The 24908-nt window shown below is 35.1% G+C and overlaps 2 protein-coding genes across 2 annotated transcripts in view; both read left to right on the top strand.

Moving 5' to 3' along the window:
- The first annotated feature begins 861 nt into the window (after window positions 1–861).
- LOC107551365 (telomeric repeat-binding factor 2-interacting protein 1-like) lies at window positions 862–4149 on the top strand. The gene is made up of 3 exons (XM_016232942.1): window positions 862–1955; window positions 2038–2159; window positions 3527–4149. The coding sequence occupies exons 1-3, from the start codon at window positions 1064–1066 to the stop codon at window positions 4088–4090; spliced, it is 1578 nt and encodes a 525-aa protein (XP_016088428.1). The 5' UTR covers window positions 862–1063; the 3' UTR covers window positions 4091–4149.
- A 2182-nt stretch (window positions 4150–6331) lies between these two features.
- LOC107551355 (E3 ubiquitin-protein ligase RNF123-like) overlaps window positions 6332–24908 on the top strand; it is a gene marked incomplete at its 3' end in the record, with an annotated part of 62624 nt that continues 44047 nt past the window's right edge. The window contains exons 1-15 of the mRNA XM_016232933.1: window positions 6332–6421; window positions 7103–7188; window positions 7291–7378; window positions 16918–16997; window positions 17323–17417; window positions 18095–18149; window positions 18293–18378; window positions 18652–18738; window positions 19007–19074; window positions 19187–19312; window positions 21104–21218; window positions 21336–21440; window positions 21523–21648; window positions 21751–21843; window positions 22335–22408. Coding sequence (XP_016088419.1) covers window positions 7110–7188; window positions 7291–7378; window positions 16918–16997; window positions 17323–17417; window positions 18095–18149; window positions 18293–18378; window positions 18652–18738; window positions 19007–19074; window positions 19187–19312; window positions 21104–21218; window positions 21336–21440; window positions 21523–21648; window positions 21751–21843; window positions 22335–22408 — 1277 coding nt within the window. The remainder of the gene's footprint in view (window positions 6422–7102; window positions 7189–7290; window positions 7379–16917; window positions 16998–17322; window positions 17418–18094; window positions 18150–18292; window positions 18379–18651; window positions 18739–19006; window positions 19075–19186; window positions 19313–21103; window positions 21219–21335; window positions 21441–21522; window positions 21649–21750; window positions 21844–22334; window positions 22409–24908) is intronic.

The following is a 24908-nucleotide window of genomic DNA, read 5'->3' as shown; positions in this document are numbered from 1 at the left end:
CAAAGGGTGATGTAAATGTTTTGTGGAATATTATGTATGATTCTGTTGAAGTTGATGAAAAGATGACTAACACATCATTGCTAACATTCAGCACTACAAGTTTGCGAGTGTGATATTAATTTTACACAACAGTTCAATAAACAAGTATTTAACATTGAGTTATTTGTGATTCAAACAAATACTTGCCTGTTTTGTTTCCGTCAAATGAAAACAGTTTGAAAAGAAGTAAGAGAAATCAAACTACTACTGTTACTAACAACAATAATAAATAATAAAATGTTGGTTGATAAAAATCGTTTGCACCTTTCCTTTCACTTGTATAGTGTTCCCGCGCTGAGACAGCGTTTCCTTCTCCGCCTGTTTGCTAGATACAAGCATATCTATCTATCTATCTATCTATCTATCTATCTATCTTTACAAGCATATCTATCTATCTATCTATACAAGCATATCTATCTATCTATCTATATCTATACAAGCATATCTATCTATCTATCTATACAAGCATATCTATCTATCTATAAAAGCATATCTATCTATCTACACAAGCATATCTATCTATCTATCTATCTATCTATACAAGCATATCTATCTATCTACACAAGCATATCTATCTATCTACACAAGCATATCTATCTATACAAGCATATCTATCTATCTATCTACACAAGCATATATATATCTATCTATCTATCTATACAAGCATATCTATCTATCTATCTATACAAGCATATCTATCTACACAAGCATATCTATCTATCTATACAAGCCTATCTATCTATCTATCTATCTATCTATCTATCTATCTATCTATCTATCTATCAAACATCTGTAAACAAATGCTGCTAGAGTTTTTATCAGAACTAATTTGACTTTTCTGAGTGTAGTTGATCACATTAATATGAACATGAGGCATCAACATGTCAACCAGAAATCTTCACAATACTATAGTCCTAATATTGAATAATACATCTATTATTTTATCATTTCAAACCAAACTAATGTCTTTTTTAAGCTTTAATATGAAAACAACTTTCTCCTTTACCCCCAGATAACCTTCACCATGTCGAAGGAGGGAAAGGAGGAGGTCCCGGACATTTCTCCCGTCTTATTCCTGGACACAGGTGGACAATCAATACGCTTCTATGTGAGACCCGGCCCAACTAAAACTCAGCTTTACCCTCTGGTAACTAATGGAGGAGGCACTTTGTGTCGCAGTCAAGAGCCCGGAGCTATTTTGCTGATCGACCCCGGGGACGCGACTATCGTCACGGCGAGCTCCGGACAAAAGTACATCTCTACGAAATACGTCACAGATTGTGTAGAGCAGAACCAGCAGCTGAATCTGGACGACTATGTGATTAGCACGGGACCGTCTGTCCAGACGAGGATGGCGACACGGCACCAAGGCAATGGACGGTTGGGTTACTCGCCTGAAGACGACGCAGCCATCTTGAAGATCATGGAAAAGCGGCAACATGAAGCCAAAGGCAACCTGGTTTGGAAAGAGATGGAGAAACGGCATGTGACCGAGCACAGCTGGCAGTCCATGAGGGATCGGTTTCTAAAGCACCTCCAGCATAAGCTCGTGAAGAAGAGTCCCACGAAAAGAAAACCGCTTTGTTTCACGCAAAGCCCTCTGAGTAAGAAGAAAGTCACTCAGAGCTCAGAACCTGAGAGTGATGGCTTACAAAACTCTCCTCAGAAGTTTGTCGTTGTGCCGGATTCATCTGAAACACAAATCGCCTCCGAGAACAGCGTGTGTCCAGCTGTGAGGACCGACCCTCAGCCTTCTCCAGAGAGAGCCAGTTCTCCTCCAGATGTGGCTGATGCTGCAGGTCATGACAGTCAGGATGAGTCTCCCATCCCGGTCCAAGAACAAGAAACGCCAGAGCCTGAAATGTCCAAAAGATCTGGATTAGATGAAGATTGTGATGGACGAGACATTTCAGATGGTGATAATATATTTATGGTTTTATTTATTGTGTTGTTCCTAAACAAGTTCTTTCTATAAGCCTTCTCCACTTTTTTACTCAGGACCAAATGAACAATCATCTCCCATCAAAACAAGACAAACCACCTGCAAGGCCTCCACGCCTGATTCGAGAAAACTTGGGATTCTTGCAAAAGCTGCAAGAGAATTTGAAGACTCAGATGTGGTAAGACTGAACAACATCAACCTTGACTAGATACAGCAGATCTGTTAATTAAAAAATAAACAAATAATTGACCTCTGATGATAGATTTTAATTCAGATTGTTTGGAATAGTTTTTTATTATTGCTTCTTATAGTTATATATATATATACTGCCGTTCAAAAGTTTGGGATCAGTAAGATTATTCTTTTTTAAAGAAGTCTTTTCTGCTCATCAAATCTGCATTTATTTGCTCAATACAGAAAAAAAAACAGTAATATTGTAAAATATTATTACTATTTAAAATAATGGATTTCTATTTTAATATATTTTAAGATGTCATTTATTTCTGTGATGCAAAGCTGAATTTTCAGCATCATTACTGCAGTCTTCAGTGTCACATGATCTTCAGAAATCATTCTAATATGCTGATTTATTATCAATGTTGGAAAGAGTTGTGCTGCTTAATATTTATTTACTTAATATTTTATAACCTGTGATACGTTTTTCAGGATTCTTTGATGAATAAAAAGTTAACAAGAACAGCATTTATTTAAAATATAAACCTTTTGTAACAATATAAGTCTTTACTTTCACTTTTTATCAATTTCACACAATCCTTGCTGAATAAAAGTATTAATTAAAAAAAAAAAAAAGAAACATTTACTAACCCCAAACTTTTGAATGGTAGTGTATATTGTTACAAAAGATTTCAATTTTTTAAAATTTTATTTTACTTTTTTACATAAAATGGTCCTTCGTAAAGATGTAAAGAACATTCTGTGAAAATACCTTTATATCTTTACTATTGACCGAGTAAGGCCATGTCAAAGATTGAAATCATAGTGAGATTAATTGTTGAAATTAAACTTTGATGCTTGTTATCTCATAAATAGATTTTGAGACTTTAGCCTGGATTTCACAGACAGGGTCACAATTATTAAGATGTGAATTATGTATATAAGAAAAATAAAATTGAAAAAAAAAAAAAATAATAATAATATATATATATATATATATATATATAATAATTTTTTTGCCTTCTGGTTACACCACATGACATTTTCAGAGTCCAAAAAATTGAATCTTTTCTTGAAAACAGTATGAAACCATATGAATTCCAAATGAAAAATATATGAAATATTTTCAAAACCATGTGAAATCAGCTTGAATACATTTCTAAGATCTTGACATGTTTTTAACTAGACTTTTTAAAAAGACTTTTCCATTTCTTGGACTTTCTAATATGTCATTGACTCATTTGTTTTTAATTGAACTCTCTAAAATACATCTGTAAACAGTGTTTCAGATTAGAAAACTGTCAACCGTTGCCTTAGTGGAGAGGCCTCCAAGGCGCACATCACTGACTTACAGTACATGTGTTTCCACAGATGGATGAAAGTGAAGGAGTAGAAGAAGTGCCAGTCATGAAGCCCTCAGACGCAGGTGAAAGTTCAGCATCACCTGCAGCATTAGCTGGGGAACCAGAAACTCAAGCTGAGCATCTCAAAGCCGCCCAACAGGAAGCACCAGGAGCTCTTTGTCGCTCACCAGCACCTGAGGAAGAGCGTCCAGGGCCTAGCTCCACAGCTGTCCCTGCATCGTCATCCCACGTCTTCATCCTCGACTCCGAGTCACAGGACAAACACGACAGCCAAACGAGAGGAACTCCCTCCAACGACTTGGTAGAACATGTCGAGGACTTGATGACAAAGACCAAGAAAGATCTGGTGAAGGTGACCAAGGCACTGTGGAAAGCCAGTGGTGGCCTCGCTAGGGCTCAGGCGTATCTGCTAGATGGGTACGACCGTGAGATTCACGGGCTTGTCTGGACCCATCTAGATGATGAGATCCTCCTGTTGGCTGACCCATATGAACTGGAGCAGCTTCAGTCCAAATATGGAGAGGAGGAAGTGACCAGGAGAAGAGTCTTCCTTACGGCTGGCATTAATTGAGAGGATTTGTTTCTAAAACCAGCAGCTCAACTAGACGGAACTAGTTACAATAATACTGTTTTCACCCAATTTTGTATTCTCAGTTTGGTAAAAATTCAGATTTATATTGATAAGTTTATAAAAGAATTTTGCTAATCGTTACATTGTTAAATATGTATTAAAGTATTTTTTTCTAACTGACGATGTATCATTGTGTTAAACAATATGTGACCCTGGAGCACAAAACCAGTCGCTGGGATATATTTGTAGCAATAGCCAAAAAAACATTGTATGGGTCAGAATTATCGATTTTTCTTTTATGCCAAAAATCATTAGGATATTAAGTAAAGATCATGTTCCATGAAGATATTTTGTAAATTTCCTACCGTAAATATATCAAAACGTAATTTTTGATTAGTAATATGCATTGCTAAGAACTTCATTTGGACAACTTTAAAGATGATTTTCTCAATATTTAGATTTTTTTGCACCCTCAGATTCCAGATTTTCATATTTTTTCAATCTCGGCCAAATATTGTCTCTATCCTAACAAACCACACATCAATGATTCCTGGAGTGGCCTAGCCAGTCTCCAGACCTGAACCCAATATAAAAATCTATGGAGGGAGCTGAAACTCCATGTTGCCCAGCGACAGCCCCAAAACCTGAAAGATCTGGAGAACACCTGTATGGAGGAGTGGGCCAAAATCCCTGCTGCAGTGTGTGCAAACCTGGTCAAGAACTACAGGAAGCGTCTGACCTCTGTAATTGTAAACAAAGGTTTCTGTACCAAATATTAAGTTCTATTTTTTCTATTGTATCAAATAATTATTTCATGCAATAAAATGGAAATTAATTATTTAAAAATCATACAATGTGATTTTCTGGAATCACATTCTTTGAAAAGTGGGAAAACTTGAAAAATCGGCAGTGTATCAAATACTTATTTGCCCCACTGTAATTGAATGAGTTGTTATGCATTCACATTTACCATACACTTCTACATCTCTTGCGCTTATATAAATCTAAGTATAATTACTACAGGCTAAAACTATACCTAAAATATAACTTACAGTATTTTTAGATGTGAAAACGTCTGCCAAATGGGTGTCATCTACTGTTATACTGAATTTTCGCCAGCAAAATCCAGTCTTCGTGACTTCCGCGAAATTTTTTCCTTTACAGATTTTGCAAGGTGCTTGGTTAAAGCCGACTTGTATTTAAGCTGTTTCATACACAGCTACACTGTTGACATTTTTTAAAATTCGCTAGTAATGTGCATGCATGTTTATTACAGTTATGAATATCTGAAGCGGTCAGTTCTTATCATTCTAGATATTGTTGCTAACTTTATAGACATGATACGTCCAAATGTCATAATTTTCCATAACATTTTATTGTGCGTTTTAAATTAATCGATTGGTGAGTCATGTGACAACTGTTACTTTTCTCACCGCTGTTGACGGTGGGCCAATCGCAGTCTCTTGTGATTAATGATTTCCTAATCTAATCAAATGCAGAGTGGAACTAATTGTAATGTGCATGTCAGGTACGGACGATTAATAGACTTAACTCAATATACGTTTTTAACACGCATGTTTCCAAATAAGACAAATTCGTCTGAGGATTCGGCTTTTTTATCCCCGAGCGTCCCCTAGAGGAATAAACACATAGGAAACAGTTACGTTATCCGAAAACATTTGCCGCCCAGTGGTCTTTTATGGATTTTATGATTCGCATTCATGTCTAAACGTATTTTGTCCTAAAACGCGCTCCATAGCCGTGAATCGTATGTGTTTAAGAGAATGGCTAATAACTGTTTCTCACGAGTCACACTATAATATTCCAGCAGGGGGCTCTTCATGGCTCATAATGCCCTAATGCATCGTATTGAAATCTTTCCGTGTTATAGCAGAATGTTGTACACTGAATTGTATAAACACTTGATTTACAAAACCGCTTACAGAACTCTTCATGATGTTTTAATTAAACGTCTCTGATTGGTCCGTCCTAAAAAGCGCGTGTCAACCGTCTCAGAAATACTTGTAGCAAAATCCCGGACAATAATTTACACATAAATAACGGCATTAGAAAATATAAATGACGCTGACACAAGAACAGACAGAGACTAGATAAGATTAGAAAATTATTATATAAACAAATCGTATCTGACCAATGAGAGCCGGCCTTCGGGCCACCAAGCCCCGCCCATTTGATCTCTCCCGTTCGTTGATGGCCATCCTGCCGCTTGTTGCGTTTCTGTAGTTAAAGGCAGTGACTGTAGACACGTTTAAAGAGGAGAGCCCAACAACACAATCTGCTGATCACAAATAAACACAGCACACCAAATCAGTGAGTACTGCAGGAAAAATGAACCAAACAATAAGCTAAGCTAGCGTCGCTTTATTTGCGCATGCTAGATTTTGCGTGTTATCATAGCAGCTCTGCCTGTCATATGTGTTCAACACGGAGGCTGAAACACATTAAATATGTTTTTTCTTGCACATGTGTTGGGCATTTTACACCCCCGGCAGTCATTAAATTATATTTATATCGGTCATAAACATATGCTTAATGTTGTTCATGCCACAGTGTTAGCGGGATAGTGGCTAAAGAGAGACTATGTTTACATTGTGTGTATGTTTGTATATGTTTGCTCAGACAACAGCATGTAAACATTGACATTTTAAGTTGTTTGCAGGTTTTATTGTAGTTTAAGACTGTTGTCAAAATGATTTCTAGTCTGCTTGTCAGCATTTATCTGTATTGTTATTATTGACAGCTTGAACTCCGAGTCATAACATAATCATCTCAGAAAGCAGGCCTACCGTGAATATTTTTGGACTACCATACCATGTTTTTGATATATTACTATTTGATATATTACTTTGATATATGTGTATCATTTACTCTGGTAAATAGCATGGTCTGTAAATATGTTAAACCTCTAGCACTGTATCTATAGTGCTGTAACACTGATTTTTTTTATTTATAAATACGATGTATGATATAATTTATAGTTGATCTGTCTAGTAGCAGTATGAGCTCAAAGGGTGGCACTGCCCTGTCCCGACGCAGCTATCGCCTGGCATCTGACATGGACAAACCCAAAGTCACAGGTGTGTCCTTATAAAGAGATTTTATTGAAGTAAACCCACTGTAAATGGGCTATTGATCAAATCTACAGGAAGAACTCAGTTTTGTTGATGTGTATTTTTCAGGTATTGTGAATGAGAAGCTACTGAGTGACTATCTGCACCATGTGTTTCCTGCCTCCAGTAAGCAGGGACCGGCATCAGCAGCGTACAGGTTAGTGGATTACCCAAGATTCCTCCTTGTGTTTAGGGCTTTTGCCTTGATCTGTAGTCCATCTGTAGTATATAATTCATATTTATATACAAATATCCCTATGTGGGGCTTTTGCCTTGTATACAGACATACACCTAAGCACATGCACACACTACCAGTCAAAAGTTTGAAATAATTACGATTTTTTAAAAATGTTTTTGAAAGAAGCCTCTTCTGCTCACCAAGGCTGCATTTATTTGATGAACAATACAGTCATATTGTGAAATATTATTACAATTTAAAATAGTTGTTTTCTATGTGAATATATGTTAAAGTGTAATTTATTGCTTTGATGTAAAGCTGAACAACATGTCACATGATCATAAATCGTTCTAATATGCTGATTTGCTGCTCAGTTATTCTCAAATAATATTGGTGCTCAGTTATTAATAATGGTTCTTATTATTATCAATGGTGAACTTATCAGTATTTTTGTGATAACCCTGATTATGTTTTTCAGGATTCTTTAATGCATAGAAAGTTCAAAACAACAGCATTTATTTGAAACTGAAATATTTGGTAACATTATCTTTACCGTCACTTTGGATCAATTTGATGCATCCTTGCTGAATAAAAGTATTATTATAAATTTTTTTTAAATCTTGCTCATCCCAGTCTTTTAAATGGTAGTGTATGACAATTTTCACAAAAAATATTCGGCAGCACAGCAGTTTTCAACATTGATAATAATAAGAAATGTTTCTTGAGCAGCAAATCAGCATATTATTATGATTTCTGAAGATCATGTGACACTGAAGACTGGAGTAATGATGCTGAAAATTCAGCTTTGATCACAAAAATTAATTATTTTACAGTTACAATATATTCACATTTCAAATGCAATAAGTGTGTGTGTATTTGTAAAATATTTTTACTTTTAGCATATATATGTGTGTGTTTGTTTATTTATATTTATGTAATGAAGTAACATCATAAAGTAACAGGAATATTTAGTATGTTTTGTTTTGTTACCCGTTTTATTTATTTAATATAATAATCATTAGCCATCAAATCCTTGGCCAATATTGGTTGAAATTTAATTTATTTGTTAAAATCCAGCTCTCTCACATTTCAAGTCATTTTAAGTGACCGTAAATGATGTGTGTGTGTGAGTGCATGAGTTGATTACTGTTTTCCGTCCATATATATTTCCACCATTTTGACTCATTCAGGCAGATTTCACACATTACGAACAGTAATTAATATACTGTGTGTATATATATATATATATATATATATATATATATATATATTCGGGGCTTGATTTTCGGCACAGGGTTCTACTGATTCCCGCAGTTTCCGCGCTTGTAACGCGGTAAATTCCCGCAAATATTTCAGCGTGAAAGATGCTTGGGACAGATAACGGAATGTATCATTTGCATGTGCTTTTGAGTCTTACAATTTGAAACATTCTGGTGCTCAATTCAGTACTTGCGCGCTCTTTGTGAGACACCTTTCTGTGAGCTCACACCCAAAGCGTGCACACACAGAGCCACATCTGAGAGCATGCGACTACAGAATGAAGTCTTTATTGTGCGTAAACGGCCAAATACATATAAAATCATGTCAAAATACCCGTCTTGAGTATTCACATAAACAGTAGATTTATACTAAACATTGTCTATATATAGGCTATTAAGTGAATGTAAGCAGTTGAGAAACAAAAGTTAGTGTGTAACAGTTAGATCCGTACGTGAGGTCTTAAAGAGACGGCAACCTAAATAAACCTGCTGCTGTTTGTCATTAAAATAACACTGGTTTCTGTGGTATTTCTGTACCTGAATAATACTGTTATACCTACCTGCAAAACTTAAAGCACAGTTAATTTTATTTATATCTTATTGTATTTGTTTGTGCCATTGCTTGTCATTTATCTATTCTTATTTTATTACTCAGTTTACTTGTCTTTTTTAGTTAAAATAAATTCAATTCAGAGTTTGAAATCAAAGGTCTTTTTACAAGTCTTCCTCACAATATAAATATGAATCAACAACATTATTAATTGTAAAACACACATACATTGGTTGACGAAACATCAATGGTAGAGCATTGCGTTAACAGCGCAAAAGGTCGTGGGTTTGATTCCCAGGGAACACACATACTAGTAGAAAAAAAAAATTATAGCCTGAATGCACTGTAAGTCGCGTTGGATAAAAGCGTCTGCTAAATGCATAAATCATATAGTATATATATCATATTTAGTTTTGTTTTGTGGATTATTTTCTTAGCTTAATGTTTTTGAAGCATGATTTGCTTCATGTTAGTCAGCTGCAGGTGGTTATAGGAGAAGGGGCTTTCTTATTCTAGAGAGCATCTGATTGGACAGAAATCTGTGCAGTGTACAATGAGTCATCATTATCTTTTACTCCGTTTAAGTGTAACTTATTCGGCTGATCGTAATAGATCGTGAAGAAATGAAGTTTGCTGCATTAGTGGTGTGTTGATGAGGTGTCAGAGTGGAGGGTGCTGGTGTCATGTGTGGTGTTTCATCCCGCGCTTGATCCCAGCCAGTGTCTGGTTACTGGAGCTGATGATCTATACATAGAGCATGATGGGACATGAGAGAAAGCTGACACTCACAGAGGAGTGAAGCGGCTCATGTGTTTCAGAAATCTGTGCAGTGTACAATGAGTCATCATTATCTTTTACTCCGTTTAAGTGTAACTTATTCGGCTGATCGTAATAGATCGTGAAGAAATGAAGTTTGCTGCATTAGTGGTGTGTTGATGAGGTGTCAGAGTGGAGGGTGCTGGTGTCATGTGTGGTGTTTCATCCCGCGCTTGATCCCAGCCAGTGTCTGGTTACTGGAGCTGATCTATACATAGAGCATGATGGGACATGAGAGAAAGCTGACACTCACAGAGGAGTGAAGCGGCTCATGTGTTTACATATCTTCATCTCTAATGCTGGATTTCATGTCAGGCGTCATGATGGGCGTCTGTCAGCACCGTATAAAGAAACATTGCTGCCATGTGACAGTAAACAATTTGTTTACAGATATTTTACTTAGAAGAAATTTGAGAGCTTCATTTTAATGCTTTTAATGCTAGTTGTCTATGCAGTTGCTAAAGTGTTTTTTTTTTACTGTTTTAGGTGGTTCATAGGGTGTTGCTATGTATTCGATATGTTTTTTTACTTTTAGCATGCTGCTATGGTTTTGTTAGGGTGTTTAGGTGGTTGTTAGGGTGTTGCTATGTAGTTGCTAAGGTATTTGGTGTGTTTTTTACTTTTAGCATGTTGCTATGGTTTTGTTAGGGTGGTTGCTAGGGCGTTGCTATGCATTTTGTTAGATGTTTCTGTTTTTGTGTGTTCTGCTGTATACTTTTGTTAGGCCTAATTTAACTTTGTGTGATTTAATTTCAACACTATCCTGGTGTTTATATAATTCTCATTGCCCAGTGTTAAATTAACATTTTCTGTGGAATGACGTGAGTATAAGTAAATGACAATTCAGGTGAACAAATTAAGGAAAATCATTTATTTCACTGTTAAAAGAAAGTCAGACCTTTTGGAAAATGGGTCTTTTAACAACAGAAGCAAATTCACAATTCCAAGTGCATACTGATTTCTCTACGTTGAGGTTGGACTCGTATCAAAATGAGTGCACATGTATGGGACAGCACATAAATAAGTGACAGAGCAAGCATACTAAAAACAGTCTTAATCTTAAATGTGGGCTTGAGGCTTACCTGTGTTTCTCTGTTATGTGTCTTAACAGTGTTGAAGAGCTCTTCTCATTCCACTCGATTGGTGGCTATATACTCTTCAAGCACATCAGCTCCTTTTGATTTTTCTGTTAAGCCAGCATGAACCATCTGTAACAATATTAAAGGAATAGTTTACTCAAAAGTGTAATTCCAAACCCATACGACTCACTTTTGCTGAACACAAAACACTTTAATGCTTAAAAAGAAAAAGATAATAAAGTGTCAGTAGTTTATGCAACTCGTTCCATAAGTCTTGTGAAGGCACAACATTTGAATGATTAACAATTTAATTAACTCGGTACAGAATAATATATAATAATAATAAATTATTATAATAAAATAATTATTTTCAAATTAATTAAATGAAAACAGCACTCAAGTCCAATAAAGCGACACATCAACATCATCAAAACTGATATCATGATATTTGGTCACGAGACACACAAGAACTAATGACTGATATTTTGCCATTTTAGATTTGGGCCGTTTACAATGGTTTGATTTCACAGTATCATGTTGCAAAATATATACTGCAAATGAGGTAAAGCACTTACCTTAGATGTTTACCCTGTTAAAAGCGACCTCCGCGTCTCCTCCGCATCGCGAGTCAAATGTCTCTCTGAGAAAAGTTTAAAAGTTTTGATGTTATTAAAATACATATCGTAAATGAGGTAGGCTACTTCTGGTGTTTTCATGTTAAAGTCAACCTCCGCGTCTGCACTGCATTGCATTTCGAATGGCGTCTGTGAGAAATCTTTCAGCTGGTTTAGGCGCGTAAATATCCCGTATGTAAGTAATAACATTCACAGTGTTAATGATAAGATTTAACTGACTGTAATTTCTGTTTAAACTAGCTGTGTTAGTCTCTTGAAATTCAACACCAGAACTTTAACTCTTTACTCTCAGGGTCCTTAACCCTCTGGGGTCTGAGGGTGTTTTGGGGCCTGGAAAAGTTTTGACACGCCCTGACATTTGTGCTTTTTTTCAGTTGCTTACAAACATTTGAATGTCTAAAGTTTAATAACACCGTAATCAGCACAAACTGGGCTACAATAATATGTGAGCAGCATGTATGTACGTGATTGTGTTTTTGAGAAAACAACGTTTATGCGTGCTTAGTGAAAAACTACAATTTTAAAGTCACTGAAATAAGGCCATAAAACACATACAGAACATTTGATCACAAGACTTTTGAGAACTGATCTTGAAGTCTAGAGTTTTTGCTTCAAAATTATGTGAAAATCATCTTACTCACTCATTCACAGAAAACAATATATTGATTTAAATTTTCTAAGACACTTTTTGTGTAGAAAAGGTATATGCGAGGAGGCGTGAATGATCATGCATAATGCTGTGATTCACACCTGAGAAGACAAAGGCCTGCATAATGAGCTGCATAATGAGCTGTCACCAGGATTTCAACACTGGAGATTTTGCTGTGCATGTTTTGTTATTGTCACTTTTATCATATTTACTTGATTACTTGTGCGGTCTTCGGTCACTTTTGACAGAATAATTTTACATTTTGAATATTTAAAAATCGTAGCTTCATCAGAATATTACGAAACTTGATGACTTTTATGGCACTTGGTATGTGAACACACAAAAAAATTGAGGGCATGATTCGAAAAAGCTAAGTGCTCGTAAAAAAAATAGTCACACTCATGGTCTTCGGTCAAAGATGACCAACCATAGGAAATGAATGGGAAATGGCAAAAAAATTTAAAATACAGAATTTTTGTGTGTACAATCTACAAATCCTCCACGATGCAGAAAAAAATTGCACAGCAATGAAGGGGTGAAACTCTAAAACATCTAGAGTGCAAAATCAACACTCACACACGCGCACCCCTATGAACTGGTGTGCCTGTAACACAGCAACTATGTAAAATAAAATCAATATTTAAACTCCAATTTAGTAAAAAAAAGTGGACAGCAAGAAAGGGGTTACACTAAAACAACAAGAGTGCAAAACAGGCACATCCACTCACACACACACACTCACTCACTCACACACACACACACACACACACAATTATACACACTCAAATGAATTGGTATGGCTATAACCATATAGCCAAAATGAGTCAGAAAACTGAAATAAGAGGTTAAAATCAGATCAGGGCCAGAAGGATTAAGCTCGTAACTTATTCGGCTGATCGTAATAGATCGTGAAGAAATGAAGTTTGCTGCATTAGTGGTGTGTTGATGAGGTGTCAGAGTGGAGGGTGCTGGTGTCATGTGTGGTGTTTCATCCCGCGCTTGATCCCAGCCAGTGTCTGGTTACTGGAGCTGATGATCTATACATAGAGCATGATGGGACATGAGAGAAAGCTGACACTCACAGAGGAGTGAAGCGGCTCATGTGTTTACATATCTTCATCTCTAATGCTGGATTTCATGTCAGGCGTCATGATGGGCGTCTGTCAGCACCGTATAAAGAAACATTGCTGCCATGTGACAGTAAACAATTTGTTTACAGATATTTTACTTAGAAGAAATTTGAGAGCTTCATTTTAATGCTTTTAATGCTAGTTGTCTATGCAGTTGCTAAAGTGTTTTTTTTTTACTGTTTTAGGTGGTTCATAGGGTGTTGCTATGTATTCGATATGTTTTTTTACTTTTAGCATGCTGCTATGGTTTTGTTAGGGTGTTTAGGTGGTTGTTAGGGTGTTGCTATGTAGTTGCTAAGGTATTTGGTGTGTTTTTTACTTTTAGCATGTTGCTATGGTTTTGTTAGGGTGGTTGCTAGGGCGTTGCTATGCATTTTGTTAGATGTTTCTGTTTTTGTGTGTTCTGCTGTATACTTTTGTTAGGCCTAATTTAACTTTGTGTGATTTAATTTCAACACTATCCTGGTGTTTATATAATTCTCATTGCCCAGTGTTAAATTAACATTTTCTGTGGAATGACGTGAGTATAAGTAAATGACAATTCAGGTGAACAAATTAAGGAAAATCATTTATTTCACTGTTAAAAGAAAGTCAGACCTTTTGGAAAATGGGTCTTTTAACAACAGAAGCAAATTCACAATTCCAAGTGCATACTGATTTCTCTACGTTGAGGTTGGACTCGTATCAAAATGAGTGCACATGTATGGGACAGCACATAAATAAGTGACAGAGCAAGCATACTAAAAACAGTCTTAATCTTAAATGTGGGCTTGAGGCTTACCTGTGTTTCTCTGTTATGTGTCTTAACAGTGTTGAAGAGCTCTTCTCATTCCACTCGATTGGTGGCTATATACTCTTCAAGCACATCAGCTCCTTTTGATTTTTCTGTTAAGCCAGCATGAACCATCTGTAACAATATTAAAGGAATAGTTTACTCAAAAGTGTAATTCCAAACCCATACGACTCACTTTTGCTGAACACAAAACACTTTAATGCTTAAAAAGAAAAAGATAATAAAGTGTCAGTAGTTTATGCAACTCGTTCCATAAGTCTTGTGAAGGCACAACATTTGAATGATTAACAATTTAATTAACTCGGTACAGAATAATATATAATAATAATAAATTATTATAATAAAATAATTATTTTCAAATTAATTAAATGAAAACAGCACTCAAGTCCAATAAAGCGACACATCAACATCATCAAAACTGATATCATGATATTTGGTCACGAGACACACAAGAACTAATGACTGATATTTTGCCATTTTAGATTTGGGCCGTTTACAATGGTTTGATTTCACAGTATCATGTTGCAAAATATATACTGCAAATGAGGTAAAGCACTTACCTTAGATGTTTACCCTGTTAAAAGCGACCTCCGCGTCTCCTCCGCATCGCGAGTCAAATGTCTCTCTGAGAAAAGTTTAAAAGTTTTGATGTTATTAAAATACATATCGTAAATGAGGTAGGCTACTTCTGGTGTTTTCATGTTAAAGTCAACCTCCGCGTCTGCACTGCATTGCATTTCGAATGGCGTCTGTGAGAAATCTTTCAGCTGGTTTAGGCGCGTAAATATCCCGTATGTAAGTAATAACATTCACAGTGTTAATGATAAGATTTAACTGACTGTAATTTCTGTTTAAACTAGCTGTGTTAGTCTCTTGAAATTCAACACCAGAACTTTAACTCTTTACTCTCAGGGTCCCATGGTCTTCGGTCAAAAATGACCAACCATAGGAAATGAATGGGAAATGGCAAAAAAATTTAAAATACAGAATTTTTGTGTGTACAATCTACAAATCCTCCACGATGCAGAAAAAAATTGCACAGCAATGAAGGGGTGAAACTCTAAAACATCTAGAGTGCAAAATCAACACTCACACACGCGCACCCCTATGAACTGGTGTGCCTGTAACACAGCAACTATGTAAAATAAAATCAATATTTAAACTCCAATTTAGTAAAAACAAGTGGACAGCAAGAAAGGGGTTACACTAAAACATCAAGAGTGCAAAACAGGCACATCAAATTGCACAGCAATGAAGGGGTGAAACTCTAAAACATCTAGAGTGCAAAATCAACACTCACACACGCGCACCCCTATGAACTGGTGTGCCTGTAACACAGCAACTATGTAAAATAAAATCAATATTTAAACTCCAATTTAGTAAAAAAAAGTGGACAGCAAGAAAGGGGTTACACTAAAACATCAAGAGTGCAAAACAGGCACATCCACTCACACACACACACTCACTTACACACACACACACACACACACACAATTATACACACTCAAATGAATTGGTATGGCTATAACCATATAGCCAAAATGAGTCAGAAAACTGAAATAAGAGGTTAAAATCAGATCAGGGCCAGAAGGATTAAGCTCTGATAAAGCATTCCTGTTTATTTTTGTTTCATTTTTATAGAATTTCAATGTTTTGTATAACAAAATGCTTTCTGTATTCAGGTTTGACTAGTAATAATAATTCAAAAACTGACGCTTCAAATCAACATTTAAAACAACAAAAAATATAAACCTTGACAAAAAGTAGTCTTTGAGAATGCCTTAATGTACATTTAAATCCACAACCTAATCAAAGTAAACAATTATGTATAAAAACAAGTAGGGAATTCAAAAGCCTCTCTATAGATTCCTATACAGGCATCTAGTGGTTACACCATGAAATTACATGTTTTTCTGTGCTTTCATGTGCTAATCTGCCTTAAAAAAAGGATTTTAAAGGCCTAGTCTCTATTTTAAGCAGATATACTGCATTGATTGAAAGATTATTTGTAAAAATCTGAGATTTTTTTTTTTACTATTTTCAGTGGGAAAAAACTAATCAAAGTAAACAATTATGTATAAAAACAAGTAGGGAATTCAAAAGCCTCTCTATAGATTCCTATACAGGCATCTAGTGGTTACACCATGAAATTACATGTTTTTCTGTGCTTTCATGTGCTAATCTGCCTTAAAAAAAGGATTTTAAAGGCCTAGTCTCTATTTTAAGCAGAGATACTGCATTGATTGAAAGATTATTTGTAAAAATCTGAGAATTTTTTTTGTACTATTTTCAGTGGGAAAAAATGATGATAATTATTGCATAAATATTAATTATTACCATAAAATTCTCTCAAAATACAAAAGAAAAAATATTATTGAACAAAATATATTAGATTGATTTTACTGAAGAAAAAAAAAGTTTCAGGTGTCCGGTCACTTTTAACCGCTTTTTGAGTGTGACTCCCAAATGAGGAGCGCACAAGGGTTAAATGTATGAATTACTTTATAAATAAAATGTATTTCTAGTTAGATCTAGTCTCTTCAGTGTGTGTGAGCTGTTATGATGTTGTTATATGTGAGGCTCAGTTGAACTCGGTTGTCCCTGTAGAAAAACCCTGATGTTCCAGGATCTCGGAGCTCATCTGGAGAAGCTGCTGGCTGAAGATAATGTCACCGAGGACAGCAGAGGTCGGACAAACACTTACACTCTTAACACTAGAGCTGAGTTCCTAAGTTCCTCACATATGACTGTAAAATGGAACGTAGAAGACTTTGCTAAAATAATAATACAAATATATATTGATATTTACTTGTAATTCATAAAATATTTGTTAAATTCATAATTATCTGTAGTCTAAGACCCCCTAAATATTTATGTATTTGTTGATTAATAAAAGCATGGCTGAAAACATCTACATAATCGATTTATACGATGTATAATACATTTATTATACAGTATATTCATGATATATTAGATTCATTTATTTACATTTTTATTTATTTTCCTATACAGATCAGATAGAAGGCTGCCTTGGACCTTCAACTGTCGTCCTGGATCACAGCAGTGGGTTTGAAGGGCTATTATTTGTTGACGATGACCTTTTGGGGGTGAGAGATAAAAAAATAAAAATACACACACACACACTCTCTCTCTCTCTCTCTCTCTCTCACACACACACACACACACACACACATATATATTTGCGTGTATGATTTGAAGCTATATTTAGTTGGTTAAATTCTTAACAATTGTTTAAATTTATTATTAATTTTTAATTATTTTAAAAAGTAGCCTGCATATATAATTTAATAAAACTGCACAAAATAAATTTGACATAAAATTTATATGAAAATGTAGCCATGTGCAGTAATATTTACAATTGAGGATGTGACGCATCGTGTTATCGAATCGAACTGTTGACATAATCGTAATTGAATCGTGAAACCAGTGAAGATTCACACCCCTAATATATATGTATAACACAGGAAAGTATATTACATTTATTTATTTATTATTTTATTTTTTATTATAATTTTTTTTTCACTGATTGCACATATTGGTTAGCTGACAAGTAAATCTTTGAATTCAAATTCAGGTCAGTTCATTATTAAATTGATTGGATAGTGATTTGTTCAGTCTGCACAAAGAATCGTGCACAATAACACCAGGACAGTGTATTACATAATCAAATGGGGCCAGTTTTCATTGTGACTTTTCCAGACAGATCTGGATGTCTACTGTTAAATGTGTTCAGCTTTGTCCCTCCTCTCTTTCTGGATCGAAGGTCATTGGCCACAGTAACTTCAGCTCCATCAGAGCCACCACATGTGCTTACAAAGGTAGCCTTTCAAAAACTAAACCGTACCATATAGTGAAATGCTAATTCTGTGGTGCTCTTCATACGTTGGAGTAAATGTAAACTAAATGACTATACCATGGTACCAACACAGTACTGTTTCTGACTGCTTTTGATTGGTTTCAGGGAAATGGGTCTACGAAGTTCTCATCTCATCTCAAGGCCTAATGCAAATCGGATGGTGCACATTGAACTGCAGATTCAACCAAGAGGTACAAGCCAGTAACTTCACCATTTAGAGGTCAATTTTTGGAGTGCAGAGCCGTGCAAACCGCATATTCACTCTAATAGTTAGCTAGCTCTCATGGGAAGCTTTCCAAGCCGCATAAATAGCGTAGATTAATCTAGATTACATGACGACTGTTCGCTCTGCTCTCAAAATCCTTTTTGAAGTCTTGGGTTTGGCCTAATCCATCTGTGAGATTGGTTTGTTCAAGTCGATTACTGCCAGATACGACCGGCTGTGGATCTGTGCTTGTGTTCAGGAAGGAGTCGGGGACACGCCGGACTCGTACGCTTATGACGGAAACAGAGTCCGCAAATGGAACGTGACAACCACCAACTACGGCAAGGTGAAAACACAGCGCTTCACACATTCAGTTCAGCGGTCAGGCTCAATTTGTGCTTGTGAATTTTATTTGACGTCGAGCATTTGTTTAAAGTCTCAGATTGTGACGTAACTTGCACAGTCTTATAAAAAAAAGTTCTGACTCTAAATTCTGATTGGATGAGTCATGTTTTTATGAAAGCATTAAACCACTCAAGGCCATACATAGTAGTGATTTTAATGGTAAATATAAAGCCTCTCGTTACTGATTCTTGTCATTTCTTTTGCTTTAGTCCTGGGCTGCTGGTGATATCGTCAGCTGCTTGATAGATTTGGATGAGGGAACCATTACGTTTTGTCTGTAAGTATAGTTTTATCATTGGATGTACGTTATAGTTTGGTATGAAAGCATGAGAAACTGAAATATCTGTGAACTGGTGTTAATAGCAGTATTTTTTTGTTTTTGTTTTCAGTAATGGACAGTCTCTCGGTGTTGCGTTCAGCAATATTAAGGCGGGGCCGGGCATCGCATATTTCCCTGCGATCAGCCTTTCCTTCAAAGAATCTGTAGCCTTTAATTTCGGCAGCCGTCCTCTCAGATATCCTTATTATTTTTATGCATGTACAAACAGTTTTTATATGGTTATGTCACATTTATGTAATGTGTATAATATTCATTTTAATTTATTATAAAATGTGCAAACATAAAATAATTTATCTTGTAGGTCTTCAGAATAAATGAAGTACATATATTATACATTACAGTTTTATATAAACACACACACACACACACACACATATATTTAATATTATTACACTTAATATTATTTAGGATTTTCAAGTACTTGCATTTATTTATATATATATATATGTATATTATATATATATAATATACCATATGTTATATACTTTATTTTAATAATTAACATATTGTAACGGAGTTTGATTCTTCCAAATACAGCATAAAACTGTAAAATGTGTAATTATATATATTTTTTATATATTGAAGAATAATGTAATTACCCAATATTTCCAAATACGACTTGAAACTTAAATGTATTCATAGGATTTCAGAATAAAAGTAGATGTATATATAAAAATTTAATATTTCATTGTTTTATTTATTAATAATATAATGTAATATATTTATTATAAATACATTGTTTATGTTTTTATATATTTTTTTAATTGAATAATAATATATTTATTTCAAGTAAAACATTGAATATTATTTATAGGACATTTGGATAAAAGTAGATGCATATTTAAATTATAACATGTAAGTGGTCTATTTTTAATAATATAATTCAGTTTATTTATTGAAAATTCATCATATATATTTACATTCAATATGATGTGTTTATTGACTTATAATGTAATATTTGAAGAGTTTGGTTCCAAAATGCTATAAATCCATTTTGATTAATTTGAGTAAAAATGTGTTTTCCAAGAAAGTGGCAAGATGAAAACCACTATTTTCTGTTTCAAACTTTCACATAGCATCTTTAGGTTATAATAACATAAAAAATTAAAATCCAGATTTAGATTTTCAAAGATTTATTATAAAATTTTATTATTTTTTCCCCCAAAATGCTATAAATCCATGACATGCCCCCTCCCCCAAATTCAATAAATCCATTGAATCAATATAAAAGTTAGAATCTAATAGTCTAATAATGCTATAAATTAATTACAACACTAAAAGAAAATTTAATCATGAACATACATGAACAACAATATCACATTAAACCACAGAAATTCCAAAATGACATTTCCCTTGCCTTCAACTTCCAAAAGTGCATTCATCTTTGCCATGTTACATTCATTTAGTTGACTAGTGCTACATTTTCAGTACCGACCAGATACAATACTGATTTTGGAGGAAACTCAATAAAAAAAAAAAAAAAAAGGCGTTTATCACGTTTTGGAACTAAACTCTTTATTTATTTCACGTACAACTTGAAAATAAATTAAAAATAGATTTATAAGATATCAGAATAAAAGTAGATACATTTAAATTGTAACAAATTTAATATGTAATATATTTATTAGAAATACCTAAACATATATACACATTTAACATAATTCATGTTTTTAGGTAGACTTTAAACCAGGGGTGTCAAACTCAGTTCCTGGAGGGCCACAGCCCTGCACAGTTTAGATGCAACCCTAATTAAACACACCTGATCCAGCTAATCAAGTCATTAAGGCTTATTTGAAAACTACATGGTATGTGTGTTGGAGCAGGGTTGGAACTAAACTATACAGGGCTGCGGCCCTCCAGGAACTGAGTTTGCCTTTTATAGCCTTAAACTATAAAAACAAAACATGTGAAACCATAGACAGACCAACCACAAACCCCTAAAAGCCTTAACCCATGTGTTCCTCACATACCCTGTGGAAGGTTACCTTCCTCTTCAAAGCCCACCAACCACTGACCTCATCAACGCCAACAGGCTTCTGGGATACCTCAAGACAGTCCTGTCCACCTCCATCGACACACAGGTACCTACAGGGGCTTCACTCTGACCACACGGCGTGCTGCTTCAGATTAGTGTGATGCATCAATATTTAAAACAAAATGATCTCAATGAGAAGACGTTTGATTTTGTTTTTCATCAGGAGGAAAAGCTTGTGGAGAGAGACAGTGGAACCTGGCAGATTCAAGGAGATCCCACCATCCTGGTCACCCTTGCACATATATTCAACCACTTTGCACCTCTCATGGTAAATCACTCAGAGTTTCAGGAAAACAACTGTCATTGTTTCATAACCCGCTTTATTCATGGCTAATGTGTGTGTCTGCTAGTGCAAAGTGTACTTAGTGGAGGATGTGCTGATGAACTTCCTGTTGAGTATATTGGAGGGTGGAGGGTCTGTCGAAGAACATCCTCTTATACAACAGCTGCTGGATCTTTTCTGGCTTCTCATGGAGGTACAGACTCAAAAAGTTCAATTTAAAGGCATTTTCTAGAATGAGATTTGAGAAGATGCGTTTCATTCTGCCGAGATTGTATTTTGTTTTCTCCTCCTGAAGGACCACGAGGTGAGCGAGTGTCTGAAGCAGCTGATGATGTCTCTGCTGAGAGCGTATCGTTTCTCTCCCATCATCCCTGATCTGGGCTTTCAGGTGAGAAACCCTATGATTGCTCTCTCATGCAAATCCATTTTCCAAGCTGTTGTAACGTTATGTCGAAGTTTATTGGTGCTGAGGACGATTGAGCCGCTGACAGGAAGGAATAAAGAAAACATTCTTTCCGAGGAGCCTATAGGAGCATGCTGGGAACTCGTACTTCAAAGCATGTTCACGCTTTACGTCTGCTTTTTTGTCTAATCAGAGGCTGAGAGGTGTTGGCGTCCTCTTGGCCCATTGATGTTCATGGCTATTATCAGCAGGGACATGGTCTGTGTGCCCGTCCCACTTCAAATAAATGTCTTGTTATAATTAAAATGACTGAGGCACTTTGTTTTGAGCTTGCTGTAATGTGTTTGATGAGTTTGTTTGATGTCCACAGTTGTGAGAGGGAATTGGCAACATGTTGATCCAAATTATTACTGTGGCAGCCAGTGCTTAACAGATGGGAGCTTTCTTGAAATCTGTTTTCTTTCTCTGTCCTCCAGATTCATTACCTTCGTCTGACCACAGCGATACTCCGGCATGAGAAGTCCAGGAAGTACCTGCTCAGCAACGTCCTATATCCTCTTTATTTATAACTTAGCAGGCTTTTATAAGACACTTTACGCTATCTTTTGAAAATCACTCCAGAAAGGCACAAAATGAAAAATCTATTAATAAGAAATGTATTCATAGTTAATACATTTTAGCATTCTTGAGATCATTGCTTACTGAAGTTCATGATAGATTGATGGATGGATAGATGGATGGATGGATGGATAGATAGATAGATGGATAGATATTTAGTAGATAGATAGATGGATAGATAGAGAAGGTAAAGATACAGTAGACGTTTCGTATACATGAACTATGGACCTGTTGTACTAAGTTTGACAACCAGAAAGTGTGCACATGCTTTACTGTCTTTATTGTTATGAACAATATATCTATTGTTTTTTTATTGACATTTTGTGGGTATTTAGGTAGATGGATATATATGTTGATATATAAGTACTGTAAATGCATATGATATGTTAAAAGGTAGACATTTTTAGTTGGTAGTTAGATATCAGCTTTATATATGGTGGTAGGTAGGTAGATGGATAGATATGTTGGCAGGTAGGTAGATAGGTCAGTAGATCATGGTATATATTTAGGTGGATGGACAGGTAGGTGGATGGATAAATAGCAGATATTTAGGTAGATGAATAGATATATAGATGGGTATATATATATATATATATATATATATATATATATAGAGAGAGAGAGAGAGAGATTATGTAGATATATTTATTTATGTGGTGATAGATATATAGATGGGTAGATATTTAGGTGAACGAATAGATATGTAGATAGTTAGATGGATGGACCTAAATGTGTTGATGTGTTGATAGGTCAATGGATACATGTGTAGATGGTAGATATTTAGATATTTAGGTAGTTGGATAGATGGGTAGATATTTAAGGTGGACAAATAGATATTTAGGTAGATAGATTGATGGATAGATAGATATGTAGATGGGTAGATATTTAGGTAGATGGATAGAAATGTTGGTGGGTAAATGCTACCTAGATTATGGTATAGATGGTATATATTTGGGTAGATGGATAGATACTATGGGTGAATATACAGTGTATATATATATTATTATAAATGCCTTTACTGTCACTTTTGATCAATTAAATGTTTAATGCATCCTTGCTGAACTATATAGTGTATATATATATATATATATATATATATATATATATATATAATGTATGTGTGTGTGAATAGTTAGATGGATAGATATTTAGGTAGATAGATTGATGGATAGATATTGATGGGTAGATATATGGAGAGGTTTGTTGATAGGTCGATGGATATATATATATAGAAAGATCAATATTCAGGTAGATTGCTTTATAGATAGATATGTAGATGAGAAGTTATTTAGGTAGTTGGATAAATGTGTTTATAAATTGATTTAGATGAGTAGATATCTAGCTGGACAATTAGATATGCTGATAGATGTATGTATATTTTGGTAGATTGATGCTCTTAAAGAAGAAGTTACAGGTCTGTGAGAGCCAGAAATCTTGCTTGTTTGTAGGTGACCAAATACTTATTTTACCGAGGAATTTACCAATTAATTCTTTAAAAATCCTACAATGTGATTTTCTGGATTTTTTTTTCTAATTTTGTCTCTCATAGTTGAGGTATACTTATGATGAAAATTACAGGCCTCTCATCTTTTTAAGTGGGAGAACTTGCACAATTGGTGGCTGACTAAATACTTTTTTGCCCCACTGTATGTAGATGGGTAGACAGAGAGAGAGTTGTTGATGGTCGATGATACATATGTAGAAAGAACAATAATTAGGTTTATGGATAAATATGTGGATGGGTAGAGATTCAGCTTGACAAATAGATATGTCAATAGGTAGATGGATTGATATGTAGGTGGATAGATATATAGGTGGTCAGATATTTAGGTGGATGAATAGGTAAATAGATAGATTGATGGATAGGTATGTAGATCGGTAGACAAAGATGTGTTGATGGATACATAGATGGTAGATATTTCGGTAGACAGGTGTATGGATTGTTGGATAGATGTATTGATAAATTGATAGATATTCTTTCACATAAATTTGTATCCATCTATATATTTGCTAATAGGTTGATATCTATGTATTTATGTTATGTTTAGATATAGTGCTGGTATGACCAAATATATATATCACGGTATTTTTCAAAATTATACCGGTTTCACGGTACATGACGGTATATCATGCATAACCGGGTGTTAACCATATTTTCTACTGATTGAGAGAGAGGAAATACTACAGTATATTGACTTAGAATGCCCTATTTTACTGTCATGATGAGTGAATATTGTCAAAAAATACCACACTAAACATGACCCCTTTTAATGTTAACCAGGAGTCACTCTCATTTATAATCGCGGCATCGTCTGATAAAATCAACATGCATCTAACACTAAAGAGCGGCTATGTGGTTATTTTGGCTATATTACTTTTTTGTCTCATGCAGCGCACTGCCTGCATCTGAGTAACAAACTAAAAAAAAAAAA

Source organism: Sinocyclocheilus grahami, unplaced genomic scaffold (assembly GCF_001515645.1).
Source record: "Sinocyclocheilus grahami isolate Dianchi unplaced genomic scaffold, SAMN03320097.WGS_v1.1 scaffold422.1, whole genome shotgun sequence".
Lineage (NCBI taxonomy): Eukaryota > Metazoa > Chordata > Actinopteri > Cypriniformes > Cyprinidae > Sinocyclocheilus > Sinocyclocheilus grahami.
This window is presented reverse-complemented; position numbering and strand designations above follow the sequence as displayed.

What these genes read in the sequence shown, in the direction of transcription:
- LOC107551365 (XM_016232942.1), top strand. Translation starts at nt 1,064, where the DNA reads ATGTCGAAGGAGGGAAAGGAGGAGGTCCCGGACATTTCTCCCGTCTTA. An exon ending in TGGACGAGACATTTCAGATG is followed by an intron (nt 1,956 to 2,037) that starts GTGATAATATAT and finishes TTTTTTACTCAG; the next exon opens with GACCAAATGAACAATCATCT. An exon ending in AATTTGAAGACTCAGATGTG is followed by an intron (nt 2,160 to 3,526) that starts GTAAGACTGAAC and finishes GTGTTTCCACAG; the next exon opens with ATGGATGAAAGTGAAGGAGT.